Raw genomic sequence first — 23,554 nt, 5'->3', positions numbered from 1 at the left:
GTCCCCGCCAGTTCCTCTTAACCGCCGTCGGCTGCAGACGGAATCCGAACTAGGCTAAGGCCAAGTAGCGTATTCAATGACTTTAACTGTTTTTCTTAAAAGTTTTTCAAGTACTTAGGCTACTGCAAGTTAGCCGGTTGTTATTTTTGCAAAAAAAAAAAAAAAAAAAAAAAGCAACAAACAAACTACAAGCGGGACAGCTTCAATCCAGTCCCAGTAACAAGCGCCGGAGGCCAGGAGCATAGGGCCATCAGCCCTCCTGCTGCGGCAGGCCATCGGAAGGGGAAAACAGCACAGAGAAGGTGCTAAGTACCCGTTTAACAACTGAAAGACTCACCAACAATGTCCTCTTCAGGATTTAAAAAATGTGAGTCCTGCCGAGAGGCGATGCCAGCGTCCGATGGGCACAGTCTATGCATAAGGTGCCTTGGGGAGTCCCATGTTGCACAGAAATGCTCCTTCTGTGCTAAATTAACAGCCAGAGCAAGGAGAGACAGGGAGATGCGGCTTAAAATGCTGCTTTTTGATAAGGCCCTCCAGCCAGACGTGCCGGAGCGGCCGCAGCAGGAGGGACCCTCCGGGGCCCATAAAAGGAAAGCTGCCTCCCTCACCCCATCAGCGCAAAAACGGAGGAAAGCCTCCCCAGCCCGATCCCTGCCGGCAGCAACAGCGAGCGGGACGGGAGGAGCGAGCAGCCCCCAGCCGCAGCAACAGCTGATCGGCGGCGGCACGGAGAGCCACGTGGAAGCGGCTCAGCCTCCAATAATCAGCCAGCCGCCCCTCCCCACAGGCAGGGCGGCGGCTAAACAAGCGCTGGTGCCGGCGGCACCGCAGGCAGCGGCACCGACCCCCGGGGAACCAGCGGTGCAGAGCGCGCAGGCACGCAGCCTGCAGGCACCAAAGGACACCGCACGTGCGGCACCGCCTTCGAGCGTGCCTAGCACGGTGCGGACGGGGCCGGGATCCCCTGTGCGTCAGGGGGTGGAGTTACCTCCTCCAGGGAGGGGGAAGGCTGCACACAAGAGGAGGCACTGCAGCCCCTCTCCGGACAGGGCTGTGGAGTTGCTTTCTCACAGCCCTCCGCTTATGTTGCAGACTCCAACCAGAAGGCAGGGGTCCCCCCTAGCCTACCCGGAGCCCCCTTCTCCATTTTTGCAACCAGCCTCACCCTGGCTGGGACCACCTTCACCCTTCCTGGGGTTTGAACCGCTGGACTATTATGCAAAATCGCTCTCTCCAGTGTCTCGACGATCTCCCTCCCCCAGACGCAGAGGGTATGCACCAAGGGAGTGGTCTAGGTCACCTTCCCAAGAACAGTGCCTACACTGCCATGGTCGCCCCTACCACGCGGGGCATAGACACCATCAGCAATCTACTAGGGAAAGATCCCCACAGACGATCTCGTACCCCCGAGGGCAATTGCGACCGGGGACAGAGACTCAAGCATCTCAGGGGGGACTGGTTATGGAACCCCGAGATTTTCCCTCACAAACCTCTAGCGAGAGGGTGTACCATCACCAGCAGGAACCGGAAGGGTCCAGAGAGACGTACCCCAGCGGTTCCTCGCTCTCCTCACCGGACGAGGCTACGGCCCCAGGGGACGTCCATCCTCCGGACGATCTCAAACAGTTTCAAGAGCTGTTTAAGAGGGTGGCCTTCACGCAAGGCATCCAGACAGCAGAGGTGCAAGAGAAACACCATAAGCTCCTCAAAAATTTGAGACCTCCGGCCTCCTCCAGAGTAGCAATACCGCTTGATGAAGCGATCTTAGAGTCCGCCACTACGATATGGCAGACCCCTGCGACTATTCCGCCTGTCCAAAAGAGAGCGGATAAGAAATACTTCGTGCCGGCGAAGGGCATGGAGTTCCTGTTCAGCCACCCACAGCCAAATTCCTTGGTGGTGGAGTCGTCGCAACAAAGATCAAAGACATCTCAATTCAGGACAGGGGGAACAGACAAAGATGCCAAGGAGCTAGAGCTGTTCGGCAGAAAGGTCTACTCCTCCTCCACTTTAACGTTGCGAATGGCAAATTACGCAGCGCACTTAGCGAACCATAATTTCGACAACTATTCCAGGTTAACCTCCCTCATGGACTCGCTTCCAGAGGACAAAAAGCCGGTGCTCAAGGCCATAGTGCAAGAAGGCTACGCGGCTGCGAGGATGGGAGTTCAGATCGCCCTGGACATTGCGGACACAGCAGCACGTTCCACAGCAACGGCAGTGGTGATGCAAAGGGAGTCCTGGCTCCAGACTTCGGGTATACTGAGGGATCTGCAGGCAAAGATAGTTGACCTTCCCTTCGACTTGCAGAAGCTGTTTGCTGAATCAACTGACTCGGTCCTTCATTCCAGTAAAGATTCAAGAGCCACACTCAGGACCCTGGGGATTTACACCCCTCCATACACAAAGAAAAGGTACTACCCTCAACAAAGATGGTACCAGTACCAGCAACAGCGCCCCCAGTACCACAGGGGTTACGAGCAAGGGCGACATCAACAGCACCAGCAATACAGAAGTCCCAGGCGACGTTCACAACAGAGCCGTGCGTCCTTGGGGCGGGGCCAAAGGCCACAAGTTTGACATACAGATCCAGGGCTGCGCCATCACTACCATCGCACAAGGTCATCCGAAGCGACTATTCCACCATCGCCTCCGACCATTCTACGACCAGTGGCAAAGGATCACCACAGACAAATGGGTGCTGGAGATCATAGCCACGGGGTACGCCATCCCCTTCCAGTTGCTCCCACCGTCACGACCTCCACCCAAGCCCCACCTCCAGGAGGCCTCCCATGTAGCGAGGCTCAGGCAGGAGGTGGACCATCTCATGCTCATAGGGGCAGTGGAAAGAGTGCCGGAGCAACTGCAAGGGAAAGGGTTCTACTCCAGGTACTTCCTCGCGGAGAAAAAGACAGGAGGCTGGAGGCCCATCTTAGACCTTCGCGGCCTCAACAGGTACCTGTGCAAGCAATGTTTTCAGATGACCACAATCGCCTCCATCCTTACAGCACTGGACGATGGAGACTGGTTCGCAGCCCTCAATTTACAAGATGCGTACTTCCACATAACTATCCATCCGGCTCACCGGCGATTCCTCCGGTTCATGGTAGGCAACGAACACTTCCAATACAAGGTCCTACCGTTTGGCTCTCCTCGGCCCCCAGAGTCTTCACCAAGACCTTGGCAGTGGTGTCAGCCTACCTGCACAGACAGGGGGTATTTATTTTCCCGTATCTGGACGACTGCCTGCTCAAAGGGGCCTCAAAGGGGGAGGTTCTGCGCATGATACGCGTCACAGCAAACACGTTCTCTTCACTCAGCCTGGTTATCAATCTGGCAAAATCAAAAATAGACCCCACACAGGACATAGAGTTCATAGGGGCTCGCATAAACTCGGTTGCAGCGAGAGTATATCTACCAGAGGCTCGCTTTCGGGCCATCGGTTCCCTCGTGCAGGTCATCACCTTCAGCCCTACGGTGCCGGTCTTGACGTGCTTGCAGCTGCTGGGCCACATGGCAGCGGCGACGTTCGTAGTACAGAACGCCAGGTTACACATGCGCAGCATGCAGCACTGGCTGGCGAGAGTATACAAACCGGCCGTACACACCGTTCACAGGGTGGTGTCGCCCACAGCCGGGGTGCGCAAATCCCTACAATGGTGGGTAAACCCCAGGAACTTGCTAACAGGGGTACCCTTCCACCAGCCGCAAATATCGGTTTTTCTCACTACAGATGCCTCCCTCATAGGGTGGGGAGCGCACATGGGCGAAGAGGTGACTCAAGGACTGTGGTCACCCACGGAACAGTCACTACACATAAATATACTGGAGCTCAGAGCAGTGTTCAACGCCTGCAGACACTTTCGAGACCACATACAAGGCAAAGTCGTCGGGATCAGTACAGACAATACTTCCACCATGTTTTATATAAACAGGCAAGGAGGAGCTCGATCCCGTGCCTTATGCGCGGAACCAATCCACTTATGGAACTGGTGCATCGCCAACAATATAATCTTGAAAGCCTCATACTTGCCGGGTGTGCACAATGTGAAGGCAGACCAGCTGAGCAGGCGTTTTGCGCTCACACACGAGTGGCAGATCCGTCCCGATCTGCTACGGCCGATTTTCCACACATGGGGTTTTCCCCAAATAGACCTGTTTGCCACTCAGCACAACAAGAAGTGCCCACGATTCTGCTCCAGGGCAGGACTGGGATGGGGGTCCCTGGGGGACGCGTTCGCGATCCCGTGGAGGGGCCCCCTGCTTTATGCGTTTCCTCCCACAGTGCTGATCCACAAAGTCTTGCAGAAAGCCAGGAGGGAAAGGGCCCGGATGATCCTGATAGTCCCAACGTGGGATCGACAACAATGGTTCCCCCTACTCCTGCGCACGTCAGACCGTCCACCGATGCCTTTTCCGGTGGCGCCGGATCTGCTCACGCAAGGCCAGGGGTCCATAGTGCACCCGCACCCCCAAAGCCTGCAACTGCAAGCGTGGTTAATCCATGGCTCAGGTCCCTAGAGAGCACATGCACAGTGGAAGTACAGCAAGTCCTAGAAAGTAGCAGGAGGACTTCCACCAGGAAGACCTAGAAGCAAAAATGGACTCTCTTCACGGCTTGGTGTTCTACCAAACAGGTGGCCCCCCTTTTGGTGCCTATACCTACAATACTAGAGTATTTACTGGACCTCAAGAGAGGAGGACTCTCACTATCCTCGTTGAAGGTCCACCTTGCCGCCATCTCGGCGTTCAGACACGAGGAGGAAGGGCACACGGTGTTCGCCCACCCTATGGTTACCAGGTTCCTCAAAGGGTTGGTAAACGTATACCCACCTCGGAAACCGATTCCACCTTCGTGGAACTTGGACCTGGTGGTTACCACGCTAATGGGACCACCGTTCGAGCCCTTGGCCACGGTTCCCCTCCGCCTCCTTACAGTAAAGACGACCTTTCTTCTTGCAATTACGTCAGCTCGTAGGGTGAGCGGCAGTCATGGCAACGCCACCCTGCACTATTTTTTCCAAGGAGGCGGTAACCATACGGCTGCATCCAGCCTTTGTTCCCAAAGTTTCTTCCGAGTTTCACATTAACGAACCTATTGTTCTACCCTCGTTTTATCCAAAGCCTCATAACTCCAACGAAGAGGCGCGCCTACACCTCCTGGACGTGAGGAGGGTGCTAGCCTTCTACGTAGACAGGACCAAGTCCTTCCGGAAAACGGATAGACTCCTAGTCTCCCTCGCTCCCAAATCGAAAGGAGAAGGTCTCTCCTCGCAGAGAATCTCAAAGCACATTGTATCCTGCATAAAAATGTGCTACGAGCTCAAAAAGACTCCTTTATCGGCCACTCCCAGGGCTCATTCCACCAGGGCGGAGGCGGCATCAACAGCCTTTTTCAAGGGCGTTGCGTTAAAAGACATTTGCAGAGCGGCGACCTGGTCATCCTATGACACCTTCGCCAAGCATTACGCCCTTCACAGGGTATTCCAAGAGGATACCCGTCTCTCTGCAGCGGTCCTCTCGGGGACAAGCTGCACATAATCCGATTACCCACCTCCTGTCGTAGGTTACTGCTGGGTAGTCACCTAATGTGGAGCACCCACGGGGACACTCGTAGAAGAAAGAAAAGTTACTCACCGTAGTAACGGTGGTTCTTCGAGATGTGTCCCTGTGGGTGCTCCACCACCCACCCATCCTCCCCGCTCCGGATCTCTGTTAGTGTTTTGCAGGGGCACCCGAGGCGGTTGCTCGAGGAACTGGCGGGGACCGGATCACGCACATGGCCAGGAGCGCGCAAGGGAGCGGCGTGCGCCGGCGCATGCGCGGTCCGGCAGAAACTGCTTGGAAGATCCGATCTGCGGCGCCGGGCGAGCCCGACACCTATTGTGGAGCACCCACGGGGACACATCTCGAAGAACCACCGTTACTACGGTGAGTAACTTTTCTTTTCTTCTTTATGGCCATGTAGTTCTGCTCCCGGGGCAGCAGCTTCTCACTCAGGTACACAATGGGGTGTTTCTCCCCTTTGTCATTCACCTGCATTAGCACCGCCCCCAGCCCCACGTCTGAGGCATCGGTGAACACCAGGAAGGGCTTGTTGAAGTCTGGATTTGCCAGCACTGGGGCCCTGACCAGAGCCTCCTTCAGCGCGCAGAGGGCCTCTTGGCACTGCTCGGTCCAGACCACCTTGTCAGGCTTTCCCTTTTTACACAGCTCCATGAGGGGTGCTGCGATGGAGCTAAAGTGGGGCACAAACCTCCGGTAGTACCCCGCCATCCCAATGAAGGCCTGGACCTGCTTCTTAGTCTGGGGTGTTGGCCAATCTCTGACAGTCTCCACTTTAGCTGGCTCTGGCTTTAAGCAGCCGCTGCCCACCTTGTGGCCCAGGTAGGTCACCTCAGCCATTCCCACCTTGCACTTCCCTGCCTTGATAGTCAGCCCGGCCTTCTGGAGTCGGTCCAGCACCTGCTTGACCTGGGACACATGGTCCTCCCACGTCTGGCTGAAGATGCAAACGTCGTCCATGTAAGCCAGGGCAAAGCTCTCCATCCCTTTCAATAGCTGGTCCACCAGACGCTGGAAGGTAGCAGGTGCCCCCTTGAGGCCAGAGGGCAGGACCAGGAACTCGTAGAGCCCCACAGGGGTGATGAAAGCCGACTTGAGCCGGGCATCTTGGTCTAATGGCACTTGCCAGTACCCCTTGGTGAGGTCTATGGTGGTGAGGTAACGGGCTCCCCCCAGCTTGTCTAAAAGGTCATCAGGCCTGGGCATGGGGTAGGCGTCCGATACAGAGATGGCATTAAGCTTGCGACAGTCCACACAAAACCAAACAGACCCATCTTTTTTAGGGACTAACACCACGGGAGAGGCCCAGGGGCTGGAGGAGGGTTGGATCACCCCCAGAGCCAGCATGTCTTTAACCTCCTGCTCTATGTCCTGAGCCGTCTTCCCTGTGGCTCTGAATGGCACACACTTGATAGGGGCGTGGGTGCCTGTCTCTATTCGGTGGACAGCCAGGTCAGTGCGTCCGGGTCTGTCCGAGAACAGCTGTTGGTGTGAATGCAGCACCTCCTTGATCTCCGTCTGCTGGGCAGGGGTCAGCTGGTCTGAGAGGGGAATAGACTCCAGCAAGGAGCCGGCTCCAGTCCTTGTGAGCAAATCCACCAAGGGATCATCCCCCTGCCCCTCCCAGTGCCTGCACACGGCCAGCACCAAGTTCTGTCTGTCCCAATAAGGTTTCATCACGTTCACATGATAGACCCGGTGGCTGTGGGCCCGGTTTGACAGTTCCACCACATAATTCACATCATTTAGCTGTTTGACGACCTTGAAGGGCCCATCCCAGGCCGCTTGCAGCTTCCGCCGCACAGGTACACGGACCATCACTTGGTCCCCGGTGGCATAGGCTCGGGCCCTGGCGTTACGGTCATACCAGACCTTTTGCTTCCTTTGGGCCATGGAGAGCTTCTCCCTGGCCAGGCCCATGAGCTCGGTGAGTTTTTCCCGGAAGGACAGTACATACTGTACCACTGACACCCCTTCAGGAGAGGCCGTCCCCTCCCACTCTTCTCTGAGCAAGTCCAAGGGTCCCCGTACCCTCCTTCAGTACAGCAGCTCAAACGGGGAGAACCCCGTGGATTCCTGGGGCACCTCCCTGTATGCAAACAGCAGGTGGGGTAAGTACTTGTCCCAGTCATGGGGGTATTGATTCATGAAGGTTCTCAGCATCTGCTTCAGAGTCCCATTGAACCTCTCCACCAGCCCATTGGTCTGCAGGTGGTAGGCTGTGGCCCAGGTGTGCCAGACCCCACACTTGTCCCACAAGCTTTGCAGCAGGGCTGACATGAAGTTGGACCCCTGATCTGTGAGGACTTCCTTGGGGAACCCCACTCTGCTAAAAATGGACAGCAGTGTATCTGCCACGGTGTCAGCGTCGACAGAGGTCAAGGCCACTGCTTCTGGGTATCACGTGGCAAAATCTACCACCACCAAAATATGTTTCTTCCCCGAACACGTTGCCTTGCTGAAGGGTCCCACTATGTCTATTGTCACTTTCTGGAAAGGCTCCTCTATGATGGGCAGTGGCCTCAGGGCAGCTTTCCCCTTGTCCCAGGTCTTCCCCACCCTCTGGCAGGGATCGCAGGACAGGCAATATTGACAGACAGCCGCAAAGATCCCTGGCCAGAAAAAGTTCTGTAACAACTTTCTCCTGGTGCGGTGGATCCCCTGGTGTCCTGCGAGCGGGACATCATGGGCTAGGTACAACAACCTGCGCTGGTGCTTTTGGGGAACCACCAGTTGCCTCTGTACCTTCCATGGCTCCGCTTTGCGTCTGGGAGCCCATTCCCAGTACAGGAATCCCTTTTCCCACAGAAATCTCTCCCTGCAGCCCTCCCCCAGCTGTGGAGCTGGGCTGAGACTGGCCAGTTCCCTCAGCTTCTGCAAGGAGGGGTCTCTCTGCTGCTCTGCCTGGAATTCTTTGGCTGGGGCAGGGGCGGATGTTACTTCCCCATCCCTGCCTGGCTCCAGCGCCCCTGGCCTGTGAGATCTGGTTTTTGGGGGCCCCCTTTCTCTCAGGGTTGGCCCCTGTGGCTCCTGTGACTTTGGCTGGGCCTGTACCCCTGAATCTGGGGAACGCACCCCTTGTTTTCTTTGGCTACGGTTCAGGACCAGGGCACAAGGGCGTTCACCTGGCCAGTTCTCCAGGTCAGCCCCCATCAGTACATCCGCCGGCAAATGGCTGTGCAGGTCCACCTCCTTGGGGCCTTCCTTCTTCCCCCATTTCAGGTGCACCCTCGCCATGGGCACCTTGAAAGGGGTCCCATCAATTCCTGTTATCGTCAGGTGGGAATTGGGTATCATGCGGCCTGGTGCCACCACCCCGGGTCGGGCCAGCGTCACGTCAGTGCCTGTGTCCCAGAATCCCGTGACCTTTTTCCCGTCTACCTCGAGGTGTTTGAGACGCTTGCTCCGCAGAGGCAGTGCTGCCCCCACTCTGTAAACTGGCCTCCGAGCATTTGGTCCCCCTGAGGAGCTGGTCCGTGGGACGGACTCGGCCCAATCCGAGTGCCCACTGTCAGCACCACCCGCCTTGGCCGCCAGCCCCTCTGGCTTCTGGGACTCCACCCAGTTGACTCCATGACCCCCCGGCCTGCTCAACCTGTCTGGGAGCTTGGGGCGCTGGGCTGCTCTATGCCCTTTTCGCCCACAGCAATAACAGCCTGGGTCTTGTTGTGTCCCTCGGGCCAGCTGCTCTGTCCAGGCTCTGCTTGGCTCTCTGGGGGGTGGGTGGCTGGCCCCTCTTTCCTGGGCTCGCCCAAGAGGTGGTCCCCTCTGTCATACTGTCAGGAACCGGTCTCTCTGAGATTCTCGGTCTCTCCGGGACTCCCTCTCCCTCCGGGACTCCCTCTCTTTGTGGGGTTCACTTTCAAACCTGGCCCGGCTGTTTGTGAAGTCATCTGCCAGTTTCCCTGCATTGTGTGAGTCCCCAGGCTTCCGGTCCATGAGCCACACCCTCAGGTCAGGTGAGCACATCTCGTAGAATCGCTCCACGACCGCCAGCTCGATCAGGTCCTCTACGGACTGGACTCCCATTCCGAACGCCCACTTCTGGTAGTATTGCTTCAGGCGGGCGGTTGTATCTACATGGGTTTCCTCTGGCCTCTTCTGCGCCTCCTGGAACTTCTTCTTGTACATCTCCGGAGTCAGCCCGAACTTATGCAGCAGGGCCTGTTTGACCCGTTCATAGTCCCCAGGCTGCAGCCCCTCCAGCTGGCTGAGCACCGCTGCGGCCTTCTGGCCCAGCAAGGGGGTGAGGTGCCGGAGCCACTCAGCTGGGGGAACCTCATGCAACTCACAGGCTCGCTCAAAGGCGGTAAGGAACTCGTCCATGTCCCCTGGGTCCTGACACTGGGCCAGCACGCGCGTCTCCAAGTGACTGGCCACCCCGAGCCGTCTGGCCCTCTCCCCGCTTACCGCAGCTGGGGCCTCTTGGCGTCTTGCCTCTGCCATGGCCCGCTCGTGCTCCCGCTCTCACTCTCTCTCCTTCCGTTCTTGCTGTCTCTCCTCCCGCTGTCTCTCTTGTAGCTGGCGCTCATGTTCCCTCTGCCTTTCCTGGGCTTCCAGTTCCTTTAATCTCGCCTCGAGCTCCAGCCGTCGCAACTCTGCAGCGGGGGACTCTGCCCGCGATGGACCACCGCTAGCTGAGTGCGACCTGGCGGGCACCGCGTCTGTCTGACGGCGTCGAGCCTCCGCTTCTGTCGGAGAATCCGAAACGCTTCCCGAGGCTGACCGGCCGCTTTCTGCTGGGACAGGCTCTGCCCCCCCAGATCGGTCATTCTCTTCCAGCTGGGCAATCAGCTGGGCCTTGGTCACCTTCCCCACGGTCAGGCCCCTCTCTCTGCACAGCCCCACTAGCTCTGCCTCAGGAGTTGGGTATAATCCATCTCCCCACTGTCTCCCGGGGTATCCACTCACCAGCAGCAGCTGCAGGAATTGCTCTGTTCCCCCTCTGGCTCTTGTGAGGCTCCTTCCTTCTCTTGCGTTCAGTCAGCCACTTCTGGGAGCTCATCTGTGGGTGCAGTGCATCCCACTTCTGACACCAGTGTGATGGGGTTCGGGGGTCCCCCTGCACTGCACCCCGTCCGCTGGCAGGAGTGACTCTCACTCAGTAGGTACAACAGGAGGTTTATTCCGCAACAGAAGCCCAGTTTCTCACAGAAGCGACAGCACAGCAGCCAGAGACAGTCCTTCCAACCCGTCCTGGGGAGAAGACCCTGAGGGGTGCCCCTCTGGGGTGTAGCTTTCCCCCTCCTCAGGCTGGCTGCCTTGCAGCTCCTCTTCCCCTAGCCTCTAACTGCCACCCCCGATTCAAAACCCAGCTCGGCTCCTCCCTCCTCGTTGTTCAGGGCAGAGGTGTTACCTGCCAGTTGTAGCCCCAGGGTCATCCTTAGCCACTGGGAGCTGCTCTGCTTGTCTCCCACATCCAGCCTGACACACATGCCCTCCCACGACTCCATCACAGGAGTATAAACATATGGCTGGAAAATGCCGGATGTAATCAGGACAGCAAAGGCACACTTGGAACTGCAGCTGCAAGGGATGTGAAAGGTAACAAGAAGGGTTTCTACAGGCATGTTAACAATAAACAGGTTATCGTGGAAGGTGTGGGGCCGTTACTGGATGAGGGAGGTGACCTAGTGACAGATGATGGAGGAAAAGCTGAAGTACTCAATGCTTTTTTTTTCTTTTGCCTCAGTCTTCACAGACAAGGACAGCTCCTACACTGCAGTGCTAGACAATGCAGTATGGGAAGGTGGAGGGCCGCCCTCGGTGGGGAAGGAACGAGTTAAGAGCTACTTAGAAAAACTAGATATGCACAGATCCATGGGTCTGGATTTAATGCACTCAAGGGTACTGAGGGAATTGGCAGATATCATTACCGAGCCTTTGACCATTATCCTTGAAGCCTCTTGGAGATTGGGAGAGATCCCGCGTGACTGGAAAAAGGCAAACGTAGGGCCCATCTTTAAAAAAGGAAAGGACAATCCAGGGAATTATAGACAGGTCAGCCTTACCTCAGTCCCTTGGAAAATAATGGAAGTGATCCCCAAGGAATCCATTTTGGAGCACTGGGAAGAGAGGAAAGTGATGAAAAGTAGTCAACATGGATTCACCAAGAGCAAGTCCTGCCTGACAAATCTGATTTGCTTCTATGACAAGGTAACAGGCTCTGTGGACATGGGGAAGTCAGTGGATGTGATATGCCTTGACTTCAGTAAAGTTTTTGATACGGTCTGCCACAGCATTCTTGCCGATAAGTTAAGGAAGGATGGGTTGGATCCATGGCCTAGAAGATGGACAGAAAGCTGGCTTGATGGTCAGGCGCAATAGGAAGTAGTTACTGGCTCAATATCTGGATGGCGGTCTATTTCAAGTGGAGTGCCGCAAGGCTCGGTTCTGGGGCTGGTGTTGTTCAATATCTTTATTGATGACCTGTATGAGGGACTGGATTGCACCCTCAGCAAGTTTGCGGATAACACAAAGCTGGGGTGTTGGCGGGTAGAGAAAGGATCCAGAGGTTCAACAAGAAGATGTGTAGAGTCCTGCACTTGGGACAGAAGAATCTCAAGCATTGTTACAGGCTGGGACCAACTGGCTAAGCAACAGTACAGCAGAAAGGGACCTAGGGGTTATGGTGGATGAAAGGCTGCATATGAGTAAACAGTGCGCCCTTGTAGCCAAGAAGGCTAATGACATATTGGGGTGCATTAGGAGGAGCATTTCGAATAGATTAGAGAGGTGGTTGTTCCCCTCTATTTGGCACTAGTGAGGCCACATCTGGAGTACTGCATCCAGTTTTGGGCCCCCCAGTATAAAAAGGATGTGGATTTGCTGGAGCAGGTTCAGTGGAGGGCAACGAAAATGATTAAGGGGCTGGAGCACATGACCTGTGAGGGAAGACTGAGGGATTTGGATTATTTAATTTGCAGAAGAGAAGACTGAGGGGTGATTTAATAGCAGCCTTCAACTTCATAAGAACATAAGAATGGCCATACTGGGTCAGACCAAAGGTCCATCCAGCCCAGCATCCCATCTGCCGACGGTGGCCAATGCCAGGTGCCCCAGAGAAGGAGAACAGAAGACAATGATCAAGTGATTTATCACCTGCCATCCATCTCCTGCCCTTGTTCTGAAGGCTAGGGGCACCATACTTTACCCCTGGCTAATAGCCATTTATGGACCTAACCTGCAAAAATTTATCAAGCTCTTTTTTAAACCCTAATAGAGTCCTGGCCTTCACAGCCTCCTCGGGCAAGGAGTTCCACAGGTTGACTGTGCGCTGTGTGAAGAAAAATTTCCTTTTATTAGTTTTGAACCTACTACCCATCAATTTCATTTGGTGTCCCCTAGTTCTTGTATTATGGGAAAAGGTAAATAATTTTTCTATATTCACTTTCTCCACACCATTCATGATTTTATATACCTCTATCATATCGCCCCTCAATCGCCTCTTTTCCAAACTGAAAAGTCCCAGTCTCTCTAGCCTCTCCCCATATGGGACCCGTTCCAAGCCCCTAATCATCTTAGTCGCCCTTTTCTGAACCTTTTCTAACTTCCTGAAGGGGATCTCTAAAAGGGATGGAGAGAAACTGTTCTCAGTGGTGTCAGGTGGCAGAACAAGGAGTCATGGTCTGAAGTTACAGAGGGGGAGGTGTAGGTTAGATATTAGGAGAAACTACTTCCCCAGGAGGGTGATGAAGCACTGGAATGTGTTGCCTAGAGAGGTGGTGGATTCTCCATCCCTTGACGTTTTTACGTTCCGGCTTGACAAGGTCCTGGCTGGGATGACTGAGTTGGAGTTGGTCCTCTTAGGGGCTGGGGGTGGGCTCAATGACCTCATGAGGCCCCTTCCAGCTCTGATTCTATGATTCTATGGTTGAGCTCACAAACCCGGGGTTAGCAGGCCAATGCTCAAACCACTGAGCTATCCCTCCCCTTTCAATAAATAAATAATGATAAATAAATAGGTTAGTCTTTAAGGGACTATAGAACTGATTGGTGTTCGTCAACAACACAGGGATTATGTTACATGCGTAGAACTTGGAAGGGAAACCCCCAACCATAGCAGGAACTGAAACTGTCCAGCCTGCAGGGCTGCCCTTGGGCGCAAGCAGCCACTGTGCCCTATGCTGCATGTGTCTAGTGCCGGCTCAAGCCGCCCCTTCCTCCCTCTGCCCACACACTGGACAGCTCGGACCAGAGACGTGTTAATAAGGATAGAGAGCTCGCTCTCCGGCTGCTGGGCAGCATTCCCTCTCCTTGGGTAGCAGTGCAGCCCGGCTGGCAGTCCTGCTCCTTGGCTGTCCCCATGCGGGTTTCTGCACTCAGCACCTTTGACCTGGACTGCGTCACTGTCTGGCTGGTCTCTCCTATCATGTACTGTAAGCCTGGCAGGGGGTCCTTCACTTGGAGCAGCTTTTGGAGCTGTTCCCAGCGTCAAGGGTTCGAATGGCTGGAAGCTCTCTTGTGGAGGTCCATAGCTGTTTTCCCTGCTTTCCCTCTGCTCTAGACCCAGGTCTGACTTGCCTGCTTCTCCTCACATCTCTGCTGTTGTACTTAAGAGCATAGGACCAGACTGGATCAAACCCAAAGGTCAATCCAGCCTGGTGTCTTGTCTTTGGACAGAGGCCAATGCCACGTGCCCCAGAGGAATGAACAGAACAGGGAATCGTCAAGTAATCCCTCCCGTTGCACATTCCCAGCCCAGACAGAGGCATAGCCTGGCCAGTAGCCATTGATGGACCTGGCCTCCATGAATTGATCTAGCTCTGTTTTGAATCTTGGTAGTCCTGGCGTTCAACTCGTCCTCGGGCAGGGACTTGCACAAGCTGACTGTGCGCTGGGTGAAGAAGTATTTCCTTTGGTTCGCTTTAAACCTGCTGCCTACTGCTTTCACAGGGTGACCTCCGTTCTTGTGTCAGGAGCAGTGTATAACACTTCCTTATGTACTTCCTCCACACTAGTCAGGGTTGTATGGATTTCTATCATATCCCCCAGACATATCTCTTCTAAGCTGAAACGTCCCAGCTTTATTCATCTCGCTCTGTATTACAGCAATTCTGTGCCCCTAATTATTTTGTGCCCTTTTCTGAACCTTTTCCAATTCCAGTTATGTCTCTTTTGATATGCAGTGACTACGTCTGCCTGCATGATTTGAGATGCCCGCATACCATGGCTTTAAACAGCCCTTTCTTAATGATTCCCAACATTGTTTGCTTGCTTTTTTTTTTGACTGCAGCTGCACAGAGTGGATGAGAACTATCCAGAGTGACTCTCTAAGCACTCTCTCTCTCTGAGTGGTCACAGCTAAGCTAGACCCCATCATTTTGTGTGTGCAGTTTTCCAAGGTGCATTACTTTGAATTTACCAGCACTGAATTTCATCTGCCATTGTGTTGCTCAGTCACCCATCTGATCCCTCTGACTTATTACTGTTTAATTTTTCAGTTTGTTCCAAACCTTCCTCTAATGACACCTCAATCCGGGATAGTTCCTGAGATTTGTCCCCTAAAAAGAATGGCTCACATTTGGGACTGTCCCTCACATCCTCAGCCGTGAAGCGTGATGAAAGAATTCATTCCGTTTCTCCACAATGGCCTCACCATCCTCGACTGCTTTGTTACTGTCTCGATTGCCCAGTGGCCGCACTGGTTGTGTAGCAGGTGTTCTGCTTCTGATATTTGCTATTAATTTCTGAGTCTTTGATTAGCTGTTCTTCAGGTACTTTTTTTGGCCTTGTTAATTCTATTGTCACACTGTGTTTGACAGAGTTTGTGTTGCTCTCTAAGATTTAACCTCCACTTTTTAAAGAATTCCTTTTTCTCTCTTACTGCTTCCATTTCGTTGTTAGTTAGCCAAGGTGGCACTGCTTTGGTTGTGATTTTAATTTGGGGTATACATATAAGTTGAGCCTCCATTATAGTTTCGTTAAAAAGTTTTTCTATTCCACTGGTATGGATTTGACTTTTGGCACTGTACGTTTCAATGTCTATTTAACTAACTTCCTCATTTTTCTGTAGTCCCCCTTGCTGAATTTAAATGCTACAGTGTTAGGCGTCCACAGGGTTGTTAAATCTAATTATGTGATGGCCAGTATTACAGTCATCTCTTGGACAAGATCCTGCGTTCCACTTAGGATTAAATCCAAGAATGGCCTCTCCTCTTGTGCGTTCTAAGACTGGCTGCTCCACTAAACAGTCATCTAAGGTGTCAAGAAACTTAATCTCCTCATCTTTCCCGAGATGACGAGCCCAGTCAGTGTGGGGGAATAGCTGAGAGCCCTCATATTTACGGAGGTATTTTATTTTAATAGCCTCTCTAATCTCCCGGAGCATTTCACAGCCACTGTCACCATCCTGGCCAGAGTGTCAGTACTATATCCCTATTGCCATATTCTTCTTATTAGAGCAGGAATTACTATCCACAGAGATTCTATGGTACAGTTTGGTTCATTTAAGATTTTTACTTCATTTGCTCGTAGGCCGGGGTTGGCAACCTCCAGCATGCTTGGCATGTGAGCCAGTTTCTAATGGCAAGTGAGGCAGGAGCTCAGCCCTGCCCCTTCTCCCCACATGCAGCCTGGACCTTGCACTGGGGCCAGCCAGGGCAGGGACTGGAACCAGAGCACCTGCCAGACCTACTGCAGGACGGAGGCAGGGTGAGCCCCTGCTGGAGTGCTGGGGTGCAGCGTGGTGCCCCAGCAAAGTACGGGGCTGGAGCGCAGATCCAGAACTGGGCTTCTGACCGAGCATGGGACCGGAGCATGGGGCTGGGAGAGCATGGGGCTGGGGCCAAAGCCCCCACCAGACTGTGGGGCTGTGGCAGGAGCCCCTGCTGCAGCACAGTGATGGGTGCAGAGTCAGGGCCCCTGCCATGGAACCCCTGCTGGAGCACGGGGCTGGGGCTGGAGCTCCCACTGGAGCCCCTGTGTGGGCGCTTAGTTGCCACGGCTTTCCGAGTACCAAGTAAAAGTGGAGAAGAATTAATTAATGTACCAATTGAAAACACTTGCGTAATTGGAGACCACACTGTGGAGAGTGGCAAGGTAAATTAGTAGGTTATGTTTACACTACAAAACATGTGCCCGGTGTAACTGTGCAAACAAGACCTGGTACTTTACTTCTGCCAACGCAAACAGCAGTGGCGGCGTAGGATGGGAGGAGTCACGACTGCGTATCAGTCCTTCAGCAAAGTCTGTACTAGTGTGTAATTGCTGGGGGAAAACATTGCAGATCCCAGCAACAAATGGCCCTTTGCACTTCTACAGTAACCCTTCGTCAAGCAGCACTGGGGTCATGTGAGGTCTGCTCTGCCCGTCGTAGGTAGAACTAGTAGTGACTTCAGAAAAAGTGTCACCAGCACACGGATCATCCTTAGAGGTCGAAAGGTGAACTCGTGGCAGCCTGCCTCAGAAAGGGTGCTGTGCTGCCCCTGCTCTAGGCTGTCTCTCACACATGGTGCCCTCCCCAGCAAGCACAGGTAATTCGTGCCGTGGTATTACTGGGCCCTATTGACTCTCCTCTTCTGCCAGCTTTCTGGGCTGCCTGTTCTGTCAATCTCCTCATTCCAGAGGAGACAGTCGCGTTCAGCCATCTTGTTATTCAGACTTCTCGCTTTTCTGTCAAACACTTGAAAAGCTTGTCCTTGCTTAGCTGCCATTTCCTGATGCGATTGACTGGGGCTCTTCTTCACTTGAGTGTTTCTGATGAGAACCGACGTGTATTTGATGATCTTTCATCCTCTCCCCATTACTAGGACATAGAGAATCTCCATCACTCGAACTTCCCTTAAGAGATGCCTCTGTCTGTTCAACCTGCACTTCTGCACATGTCGGCTTCCCCCCTTCCTTAGGCTAAAAACTGCTTTATGACCTGCTGAATGTTAAGTGCCACATCTGGTTCCATTTTCGGTACTTTCCTCCTCCTCACATCCCCATTCTTCTGTTCTGAGACCTCCTCCCTTCTCCTGCAGCTTCAGCTCACCTGTGAGCACCACATCTCCAACCTCCTGCCCCTAAGTTCTGACCAGGTGCCCCTCCCAGCTCTCCCACCTCCCGTTGGCCATGTCTCCACAGGCCAGCAATGTGGCAGCATCAGGGGCAGGGTTACCACACCCCACGTATTGGCCTTCTTTCCAGAACGCTTAGCAGGGCCATGTGCGAGGAAGAGCTCGGAGTGCGTCAGGGACCAGTCACTTGAGCGCGCCCTGCCTGCCGTGCTCTGCTCACATGGGACCTTCCCAACTCCAGAGTGCAGAACTGGGCACTTCCCAGGCCTGGGCTTTCTTTTTGCTGCAGCGGGTGCCCAGCATTTCATCTCCTGTCTCTCTCTGCGGTGCCAGGATCTGCCTGCAGCTTCCCCCAAGAGGCAGTTAACTGGCTATGCAGTGTGCTCCCTGTGCCGTGCCATGGACTGGAGAGCAGAATCGGAGCTGGGCAGGAGCCAGCAATATGGGCTGGTGAGCTAGGCTGCCTGGAGACCAGTCCAGCAACCCAGAGCTGTGGGCTGAGGCGCGACCAGCTCCAAGCTCCCTCTTCCTTGGCACACAGAGAGGAGGAGGATGTGGGCCTGGGTGCCTTGAGAGCACAGCCAGAATTCCACCCTCTAAACCAGCCCCAGGCCATGAATTGACTGGAGCCCAGTGGGAACGTGCTGCACATCCTCCCTGCTTCAGGCTTGCTGGCCTTGGCACAGAGATGTGCCTGCTCTGCCACAAGCTGCCCCAGGGCTGGGGCCAGATAAAGTGGGGAGTTGTTGTAGCTGTTGCTGCTTGAATGTGGGGTGTGTGAACCTGGGAGAGTGCTGCGCTGCTGGGAGGGGTCTCTGCTAGAGATCACCTCTAGGCCGGGTTTTCTGCACGGGCCCAAGAAGAGCAGCTCTGCTGACTGCCCAGGAATGGCAACACAAGGACAGTGGTGGTGTGACTCCAGCAGGATGGGACACAGCCTGGGCCTTTCTCTGCTTGCCAAAGCTCTGGGGCTGCCCCTTCATGCTGCTCTGCAGCCCTGTAGTGCCAGGCCGAGCCCCTGGCGCGTTCGGACACGTTTATCTGATGGTTATGCTGAAGACGGATGGGGAGGGGCAGCTCTCCAGGGCCGCCAACTCAGGGAATTGGGGGTGATGCCCACAGCCCAGCTTCTGACCTCACCCTCTCACATCTGCTCTCCTCCAGGTCTGGGGCCCAACTCTTCCTCCGCCCCGGCGCATGAAGTTGGCAGGAGGACTTCCGTGCTCTTCTCCAAAAAGAACCCCAAAGCCACAGGGCCCCCCAAGCGTCCTGGTCGGCCACCCAAGAACAGGGACGGCCAGCTAGCTGCAGGGCATGGGAGTAGCCCGATAGGTCCCCCGCAGCTCCCAATAATGGGGGGTCCACAGCGCCAGCGGAAGAGAGGGAGGAGCCCACGCCCAAGTTCCAGCTCAGACAGTGACAGCGATAAATCTGCTGAGGAGCCTCCCATTGGTGAGTGTGGCGGGGGCGGTAGTGAGGGTCAGAGGGGCCTGGCTGGGCCTGGCTGTGACTCTCCTGTTGTCCCTTGCCTGGCCATCTGCAGACCTGTCAGCCGATGGGTTCAGTGGCGGGAGCCAGCTGGTGAAGAAGAGCTTCTTGGTGTACCGGAATGATTGCAGCCTTCCCCGGAGCAGTTCAGACTCGGAGTCTACCAGCAGCAGCAGCAGCAGCGCTGCCTCGGATCGCACCAGGTACTGTGCTGCCTTCCGGTGCCCCTGCTTAGGCCAGGGGGAGGTGATCTCCCAGCAGCTGCACTAGGAGCAGATCCTTCAGCCTGTTGGGAAATCCATTTACCAGTAACTCTTTAAAAGCTGCAGCACCTACCGGGGCTTCCCTGGCTCCTCCTTTCTTGCCATGTGCAGCCCCAAAACCCCATGTTTGCAGTATTCCTGCAGAGCAGCACAGGGGCCAGCCTCTGGGACTCGTTGGGCCTAGCTTGCTATGAGTCTACCAGTGCTCAGGTCTGCCCTGTGGAGTGCTTGCCAATAGCCCTCTTGGAGAGGGCATGGACAGAGTGCCTGCTGGAGGCAGGTCCTTTATCTCCATGGTCAGAGGGACTTCAGGCCTGCCAGGGAGTGAAGACCCAGGCTGAATGCTGGGGGTAGGGTCCATGCCATCCGGGGAGACTCTCGGCACTTAACCAAACCACTGACTCCCCGTTTCAGAGGCAACTGGGGAGCCCAGTATTTCAGGGCACTGTTATCAGTTCCTCAGCTGAGCACTATGGGATCTGTTCCTGAGGCACTGACCAGCTGCCATTCCAAGGCGTGGGTACCCTAAGGATCCCCTCCACCCCCTCACCCCAAAAGAAGGCAGTCGCTGGATGGGTAATGTGGCACCTGGTAACTGGCCTGCTCCCTTCCTTCCTACAGCACAACGCCCTCAAAGCAGGGCAGAGGGAAGCCCTCCTTCTCCCGTGTGAACTTCCCAGAGGACAGCAGTGAGGACACCTCTGGGACAGAGAACGAGTCCTACTCTGTTGGCACTGGTCGAGGTGTGGGCCATAGCAGTGAGTATCTTAGGCCTTGGTCAGCAGTCCCCAGCTCCTCTCATTCTTCAGAGGGGCAGTGCCAATTCTCTCTCCTCCCCCACTTTGGTGCAGTGGTGCGGAAGAGCATTGGGCGTGGAGCTGGCTGGTTGTCCGAAGATGAAGACTCCTCTCTGGATGCTCTGGACTTGGTGTGGGCTAAGTGCCGGGGGTACCCGTCCTACCCTGCGCTGGTGGGTACAGCAGACTGCATGACCTCGCGTCTCCTTTAGCCCACATGGCAGGGTCTGGGGCCTGGCAGAATCTTCTCTTGACTCTCAGTCAGGGACTGAACTGATTCCTTACAGGCAGAAAGCCAGCCCTCTTGATAGAGGGGCCAGAACCCGGGGAATTCCCTCTCCTTGCACCAAATGGTCTGCACACCATGTCACTGCCATCCTCAAGCCAACAGAGGCTGGGATCCCCCAGCCCTGGCACTTCTGGAGTAGTTAAGGGCTTGCTGCTTCTCATACCAATTTTGACTAATGCACATTTGCCATTTGCTTCAGTGTGCAAACCCTGTGGGGACCCGTTCCTTGGCTCTTACCCTGGGATCTGGGGTGGCTTCTGGTCTCTTCCCCAGTTCCTAAAGAAAACCCTTACCCAGGGGTCTTTAGTGGGGATGGAACAGCTTCCACTATGGCTACAAAAGGTGCTGCTGCCAAGAGCTGGCAGGAGCGTGAGAACAGATTTGTGAGGGCTGGGCAGCCCTCTGCTTGTTCTGAGCTGAAGTGCACCTCTGGGGGTCTGCCTTTATGTCCCTAGGAAAGACAGGCCCAGGCTGCAGCTTCCAAGAATCTCACCTGTATCTCTCTGCTGCTTTGGTAGATCATTGATCCCAAGATGCCCCGGGAGGGTATGTTCCACCACGGCGTCCCCATCCCAGTGCCTCCCTTGGAGGTGCTGAAACTGGGAGAGCAGATGACTCAGGAAGCACGAGAGCATCTCTACCTTGTCCTCTTCTTTGACAACAAGCGCACCTGGTAAGGGCCCCGATATGTCCCCCCAGCACGGCGGGACAGGGGCTCAGTGGCCCCACCAAGGTGCGGGGTGGGCAGGCAGGGCAGATGATGGGAAGCCTCCAGTGAGGTGCGCTGTCCTTTCCCCCAGGCAGTGGCTGCCCCGCACCAAGCTGGTGCCGCTGGGCGTGAACCAGGACCTGGACAAGGAGAAGATGCTGGAGGGCCGCAAGTCAAACATCCGTAAGTCTGTGCAGATTGCCTACCACCGTGCCATGCAGCATCGCAACAAAGTGCAAGGTGAACAGAGCAGCGACTCCAGCGAGAGCGACTGATGCCTGCACCTGCCTCGGGAGCCGCTCGCAGTCTCAGGGCAAACAGGGCTCTCTGTCCCGGGCACTTGGTGCAGCTGGTCTGTACAGGCGCAGGGGTTGAGCACGCTCCTGAACACAGCACTGGTGGAGCCCCTGCAGCTTGCAGCACGTGGGTTAGAGCAGGAGCAGGGAGAGCTGCAGCCTGCTACAGAAGGTGGTGTCCAGCAGTTTCTCCACTGCCTTGGGCACAGCATAGGCTGGGGCGCTTCAGAGCACAGGGCCCTTTCTCTGTCTCTCCCTTCTTTCCAGCTGGCATTGCGAGAGCCCCTTCCTAGTGTGCCCATGTGTGCTCCATGGGCTTCCTAGCTCACATTTCCCATTCCTGGGGACAGGGCCCGGAGGCCTCACTCCCTGAACCCGACTGTGTCCTCCTCTATGGCAGAGGGGAAGTGCCCATGCCTACAGAGGCGCAGTGAATACTGTATGGGGGGAGCAGTTAAATTATTCTCTGTTGTAGCCTGATTCCGTGTCCTGGGGGAGGCATTTCTCTCATGCCTCTGAGCCTGCCTAGCTTGGGCCTTCTTCGGAACCTTCTTTCCTGCACCCTTTGATACTTCGGTAGCTTTGGGGAGCGGCTGCGCGCTGCCCTCTGCCTCACCAGACTCACGTCTCCACCTCCCTTGCGGATGGGCGGGCGGGCGCTCGTTTGTATTTATTTGGAAGGGAGAAAATCTATTGATTCTTAGCAAATAAACGGTCTATTTGGAGCCAGGCCTGTGCCTATTACTGTGGGGAGGGGTCCTAGCGCTGAGCAGTGGGATGTGGACCACGGGTCCCAGTGCTGGGGCGGGGTCTCAGCCTAGAGCGGTGGGGGTGGGCAGACCGGGGTCCCAGTCCTGAGCCGGGGGGCGTGGATCAGGGCTCCCAGCACACAGCTGTGGGGGCAGGGACCAGGGGGCGGGGACGTGACACGGGGGCGGAGTCACGCCAGGACACGCCTCTGCGCAGAACAGGGCTGGGGCTTAGGTAGGGCGGGGCCCCTGGCGTGTGAAGGGGGGGTCAGGTCTCGGGCGCATGCGCCGTGGGTAGCGGACTCAGCCATAGAGAGAGCGGCGGGAGGCTAGAGTGGAGCCGGAGCCGCGCGCCATGAGGTGCTGCGGAGGGAGCCTGCCCTGCCCGCGTGCGGCGCTGCGGCTCGAGCTGGTGCTGCGCTGCGGACAGGCCTTCCGGTCAGTGCCCCGCCCCTTCCGCCACGTCGCGCCCGCCCCTTCCGCTCCCGCGGGACCGGACCAGACCCCCCCGTCCCGTGGGGTTATCTCCCCCCCCGCTGTGCGCCCCCCCGCGGGACCAGAGCCCCCCCCCATCCCGTGGGGTTATCTCCCCCCCCCCGGGACCAGAGCCCCCCCCGTCCCGTGGGGTTATCTCCCCCCCCGCCCTGCGCCCCCCCGCGGGACCAGAGCCCCCCCCCCATCCCGTGGGGTTATCTCCCCCCCCCGGGACCAGAGCCCCCCCCCGTCCCGTGGGGTTATCTCCCCCCCCCACTGTGCGCCCCCCTGCGGGACCAGAGCCCCCCCCATCCCGTGGGGTTATCTCCCCCCCCCGGGACCAGAGCCCCCCCCGTCCCGTGGGGTTATCTCCCCCCCCCGGGACCAGAGCCCCCCCCCGTCCCGTGGGGTTATCTCCCCCCCCGCCCTGCGCCCCCCCGCGGGACCAGAGCCCCCCCCCGTCCCGTGGGGTTATCTCCCCCCCCCCACTGTGCGCCCCCCTGCGGGACCAGAGCCCCCCCCCATCCCGTGGGGTTATCTCCCCCCCCCGGGACCAGAGCCCCCCCCGTCCCGTGGGGTTATCTCCCCCCCCCCGCCCTGCGCCCCCCCGCGGGACCAGAGCCCCCCCCCATCCCGTGGGGTTATCTCCCCCCCCCGCCCTGCACCCCCCCCGGGACCAGAGCCCCCCCACATCCCGTGGGGTTATTTCCCCCCCCCCGCTGTGCGCCCCCCCGCGGGACCAGAGCTCCCCTCATCCCGTGGGGTTATCTCCCACCCCCACTGTGCGCCCCCCCGTGGGACCAGAGGCCCCCCCCCTTCCTGTGGGGATATCTCCCCCCCGCTGTGAGGCCCCCCCCATCCCGTGGGGTTATCTCGCCCCCGCTGTGCGCCCCCCAGCGGGACCAGAGGCCCCCGCCCC

The 23,554-nt window shown here is 56.4% G+C and overlaps 2 protein-coding genes across 8 annotated transcripts in view; both read left to right on the top strand.

The window, feature by feature from the left end:
• Nucleotides 1-22,137, top strand: part of BRPF1 (bromodomain and PHD finger containing 1) — a 39,840-nt gene extending 17,703 nt beyond the window's left edge. For 3 of the 6 annotated variants that reach the window (XM_075005009.1, XM_075005011.1, XM_075005008.1), the window contains 6 exons: nucleotides 18,735-19,022; nucleotides 19,114-19,261; nucleotides 19,943-20,079; nucleotides 20,173-20,291; nucleotides 20,926-21,080; nucleotides 21,208-22,137. In XM_075005009.1, the coding sequence (XP_074861110.1) occupies nucleotides 18,735-19,022; nucleotides 19,114-19,261; nucleotides 19,943-20,079; nucleotides 20,173-20,291; nucleotides 20,926-21,080; nucleotides 21,208-21,391 (1,031 nt within the window). In that variant the 3' untranslated portion in view covers nucleotides 21,392-22,137. Of the gene's footprint in view, nucleotides 1-18,734; nucleotides 19,023-19,113; nucleotides 19,262-19,942; nucleotides 20,292-20,925; nucleotides 21,081-21,207 lie in introns of all 6 variants that reach the window. The other 3 variants (XM_075005010.1, XM_075005007.1, XM_075005006.1) reach the window with 1 other exon arrangement.
• Nucleotides 22,138-22,464: 327 nt separating this feature from the next.
• Nucleotides 22,465-23,554, top strand: part of OGG1 (8-oxoguanine DNA glycosylase) — a 41,483-nt gene continuing 40,393 nt past the window's right edge. For both annotated transcript variants that reach the window (XM_075005105.1, XM_075005106.1), the window contains exon 1: nucleotides 22,465-22,599. In XM_075005105.1, coding sequence (XP_074861206.1) covers nucleotides 22,517-22,599 — 83 coding nt within the window. In that variant the 5' untranslated portion in view covers nucleotides 22,465-22,516. The remainder of the gene's footprint in view (nucleotides 22,600-23,554) is intronic.

This window comes from Carettochelys insculpta, chromosome 11, assembly GCF_033958435.1.
Source record: "Carettochelys insculpta isolate YL-2023 chromosome 11, ASM3395843v1, whole genome shotgun sequence".
In the NCBI taxonomy this organism is placed as follows: domain Eukaryota; kingdom Metazoa; phylum Chordata; order Testudines; family Carettochelyidae; genus Carettochelys; species Carettochelys insculpta.
Note: the sequence above shows the minus strand (reverse complement) of the source record. Positions and strands in the feature narration are given on the sequence as shown.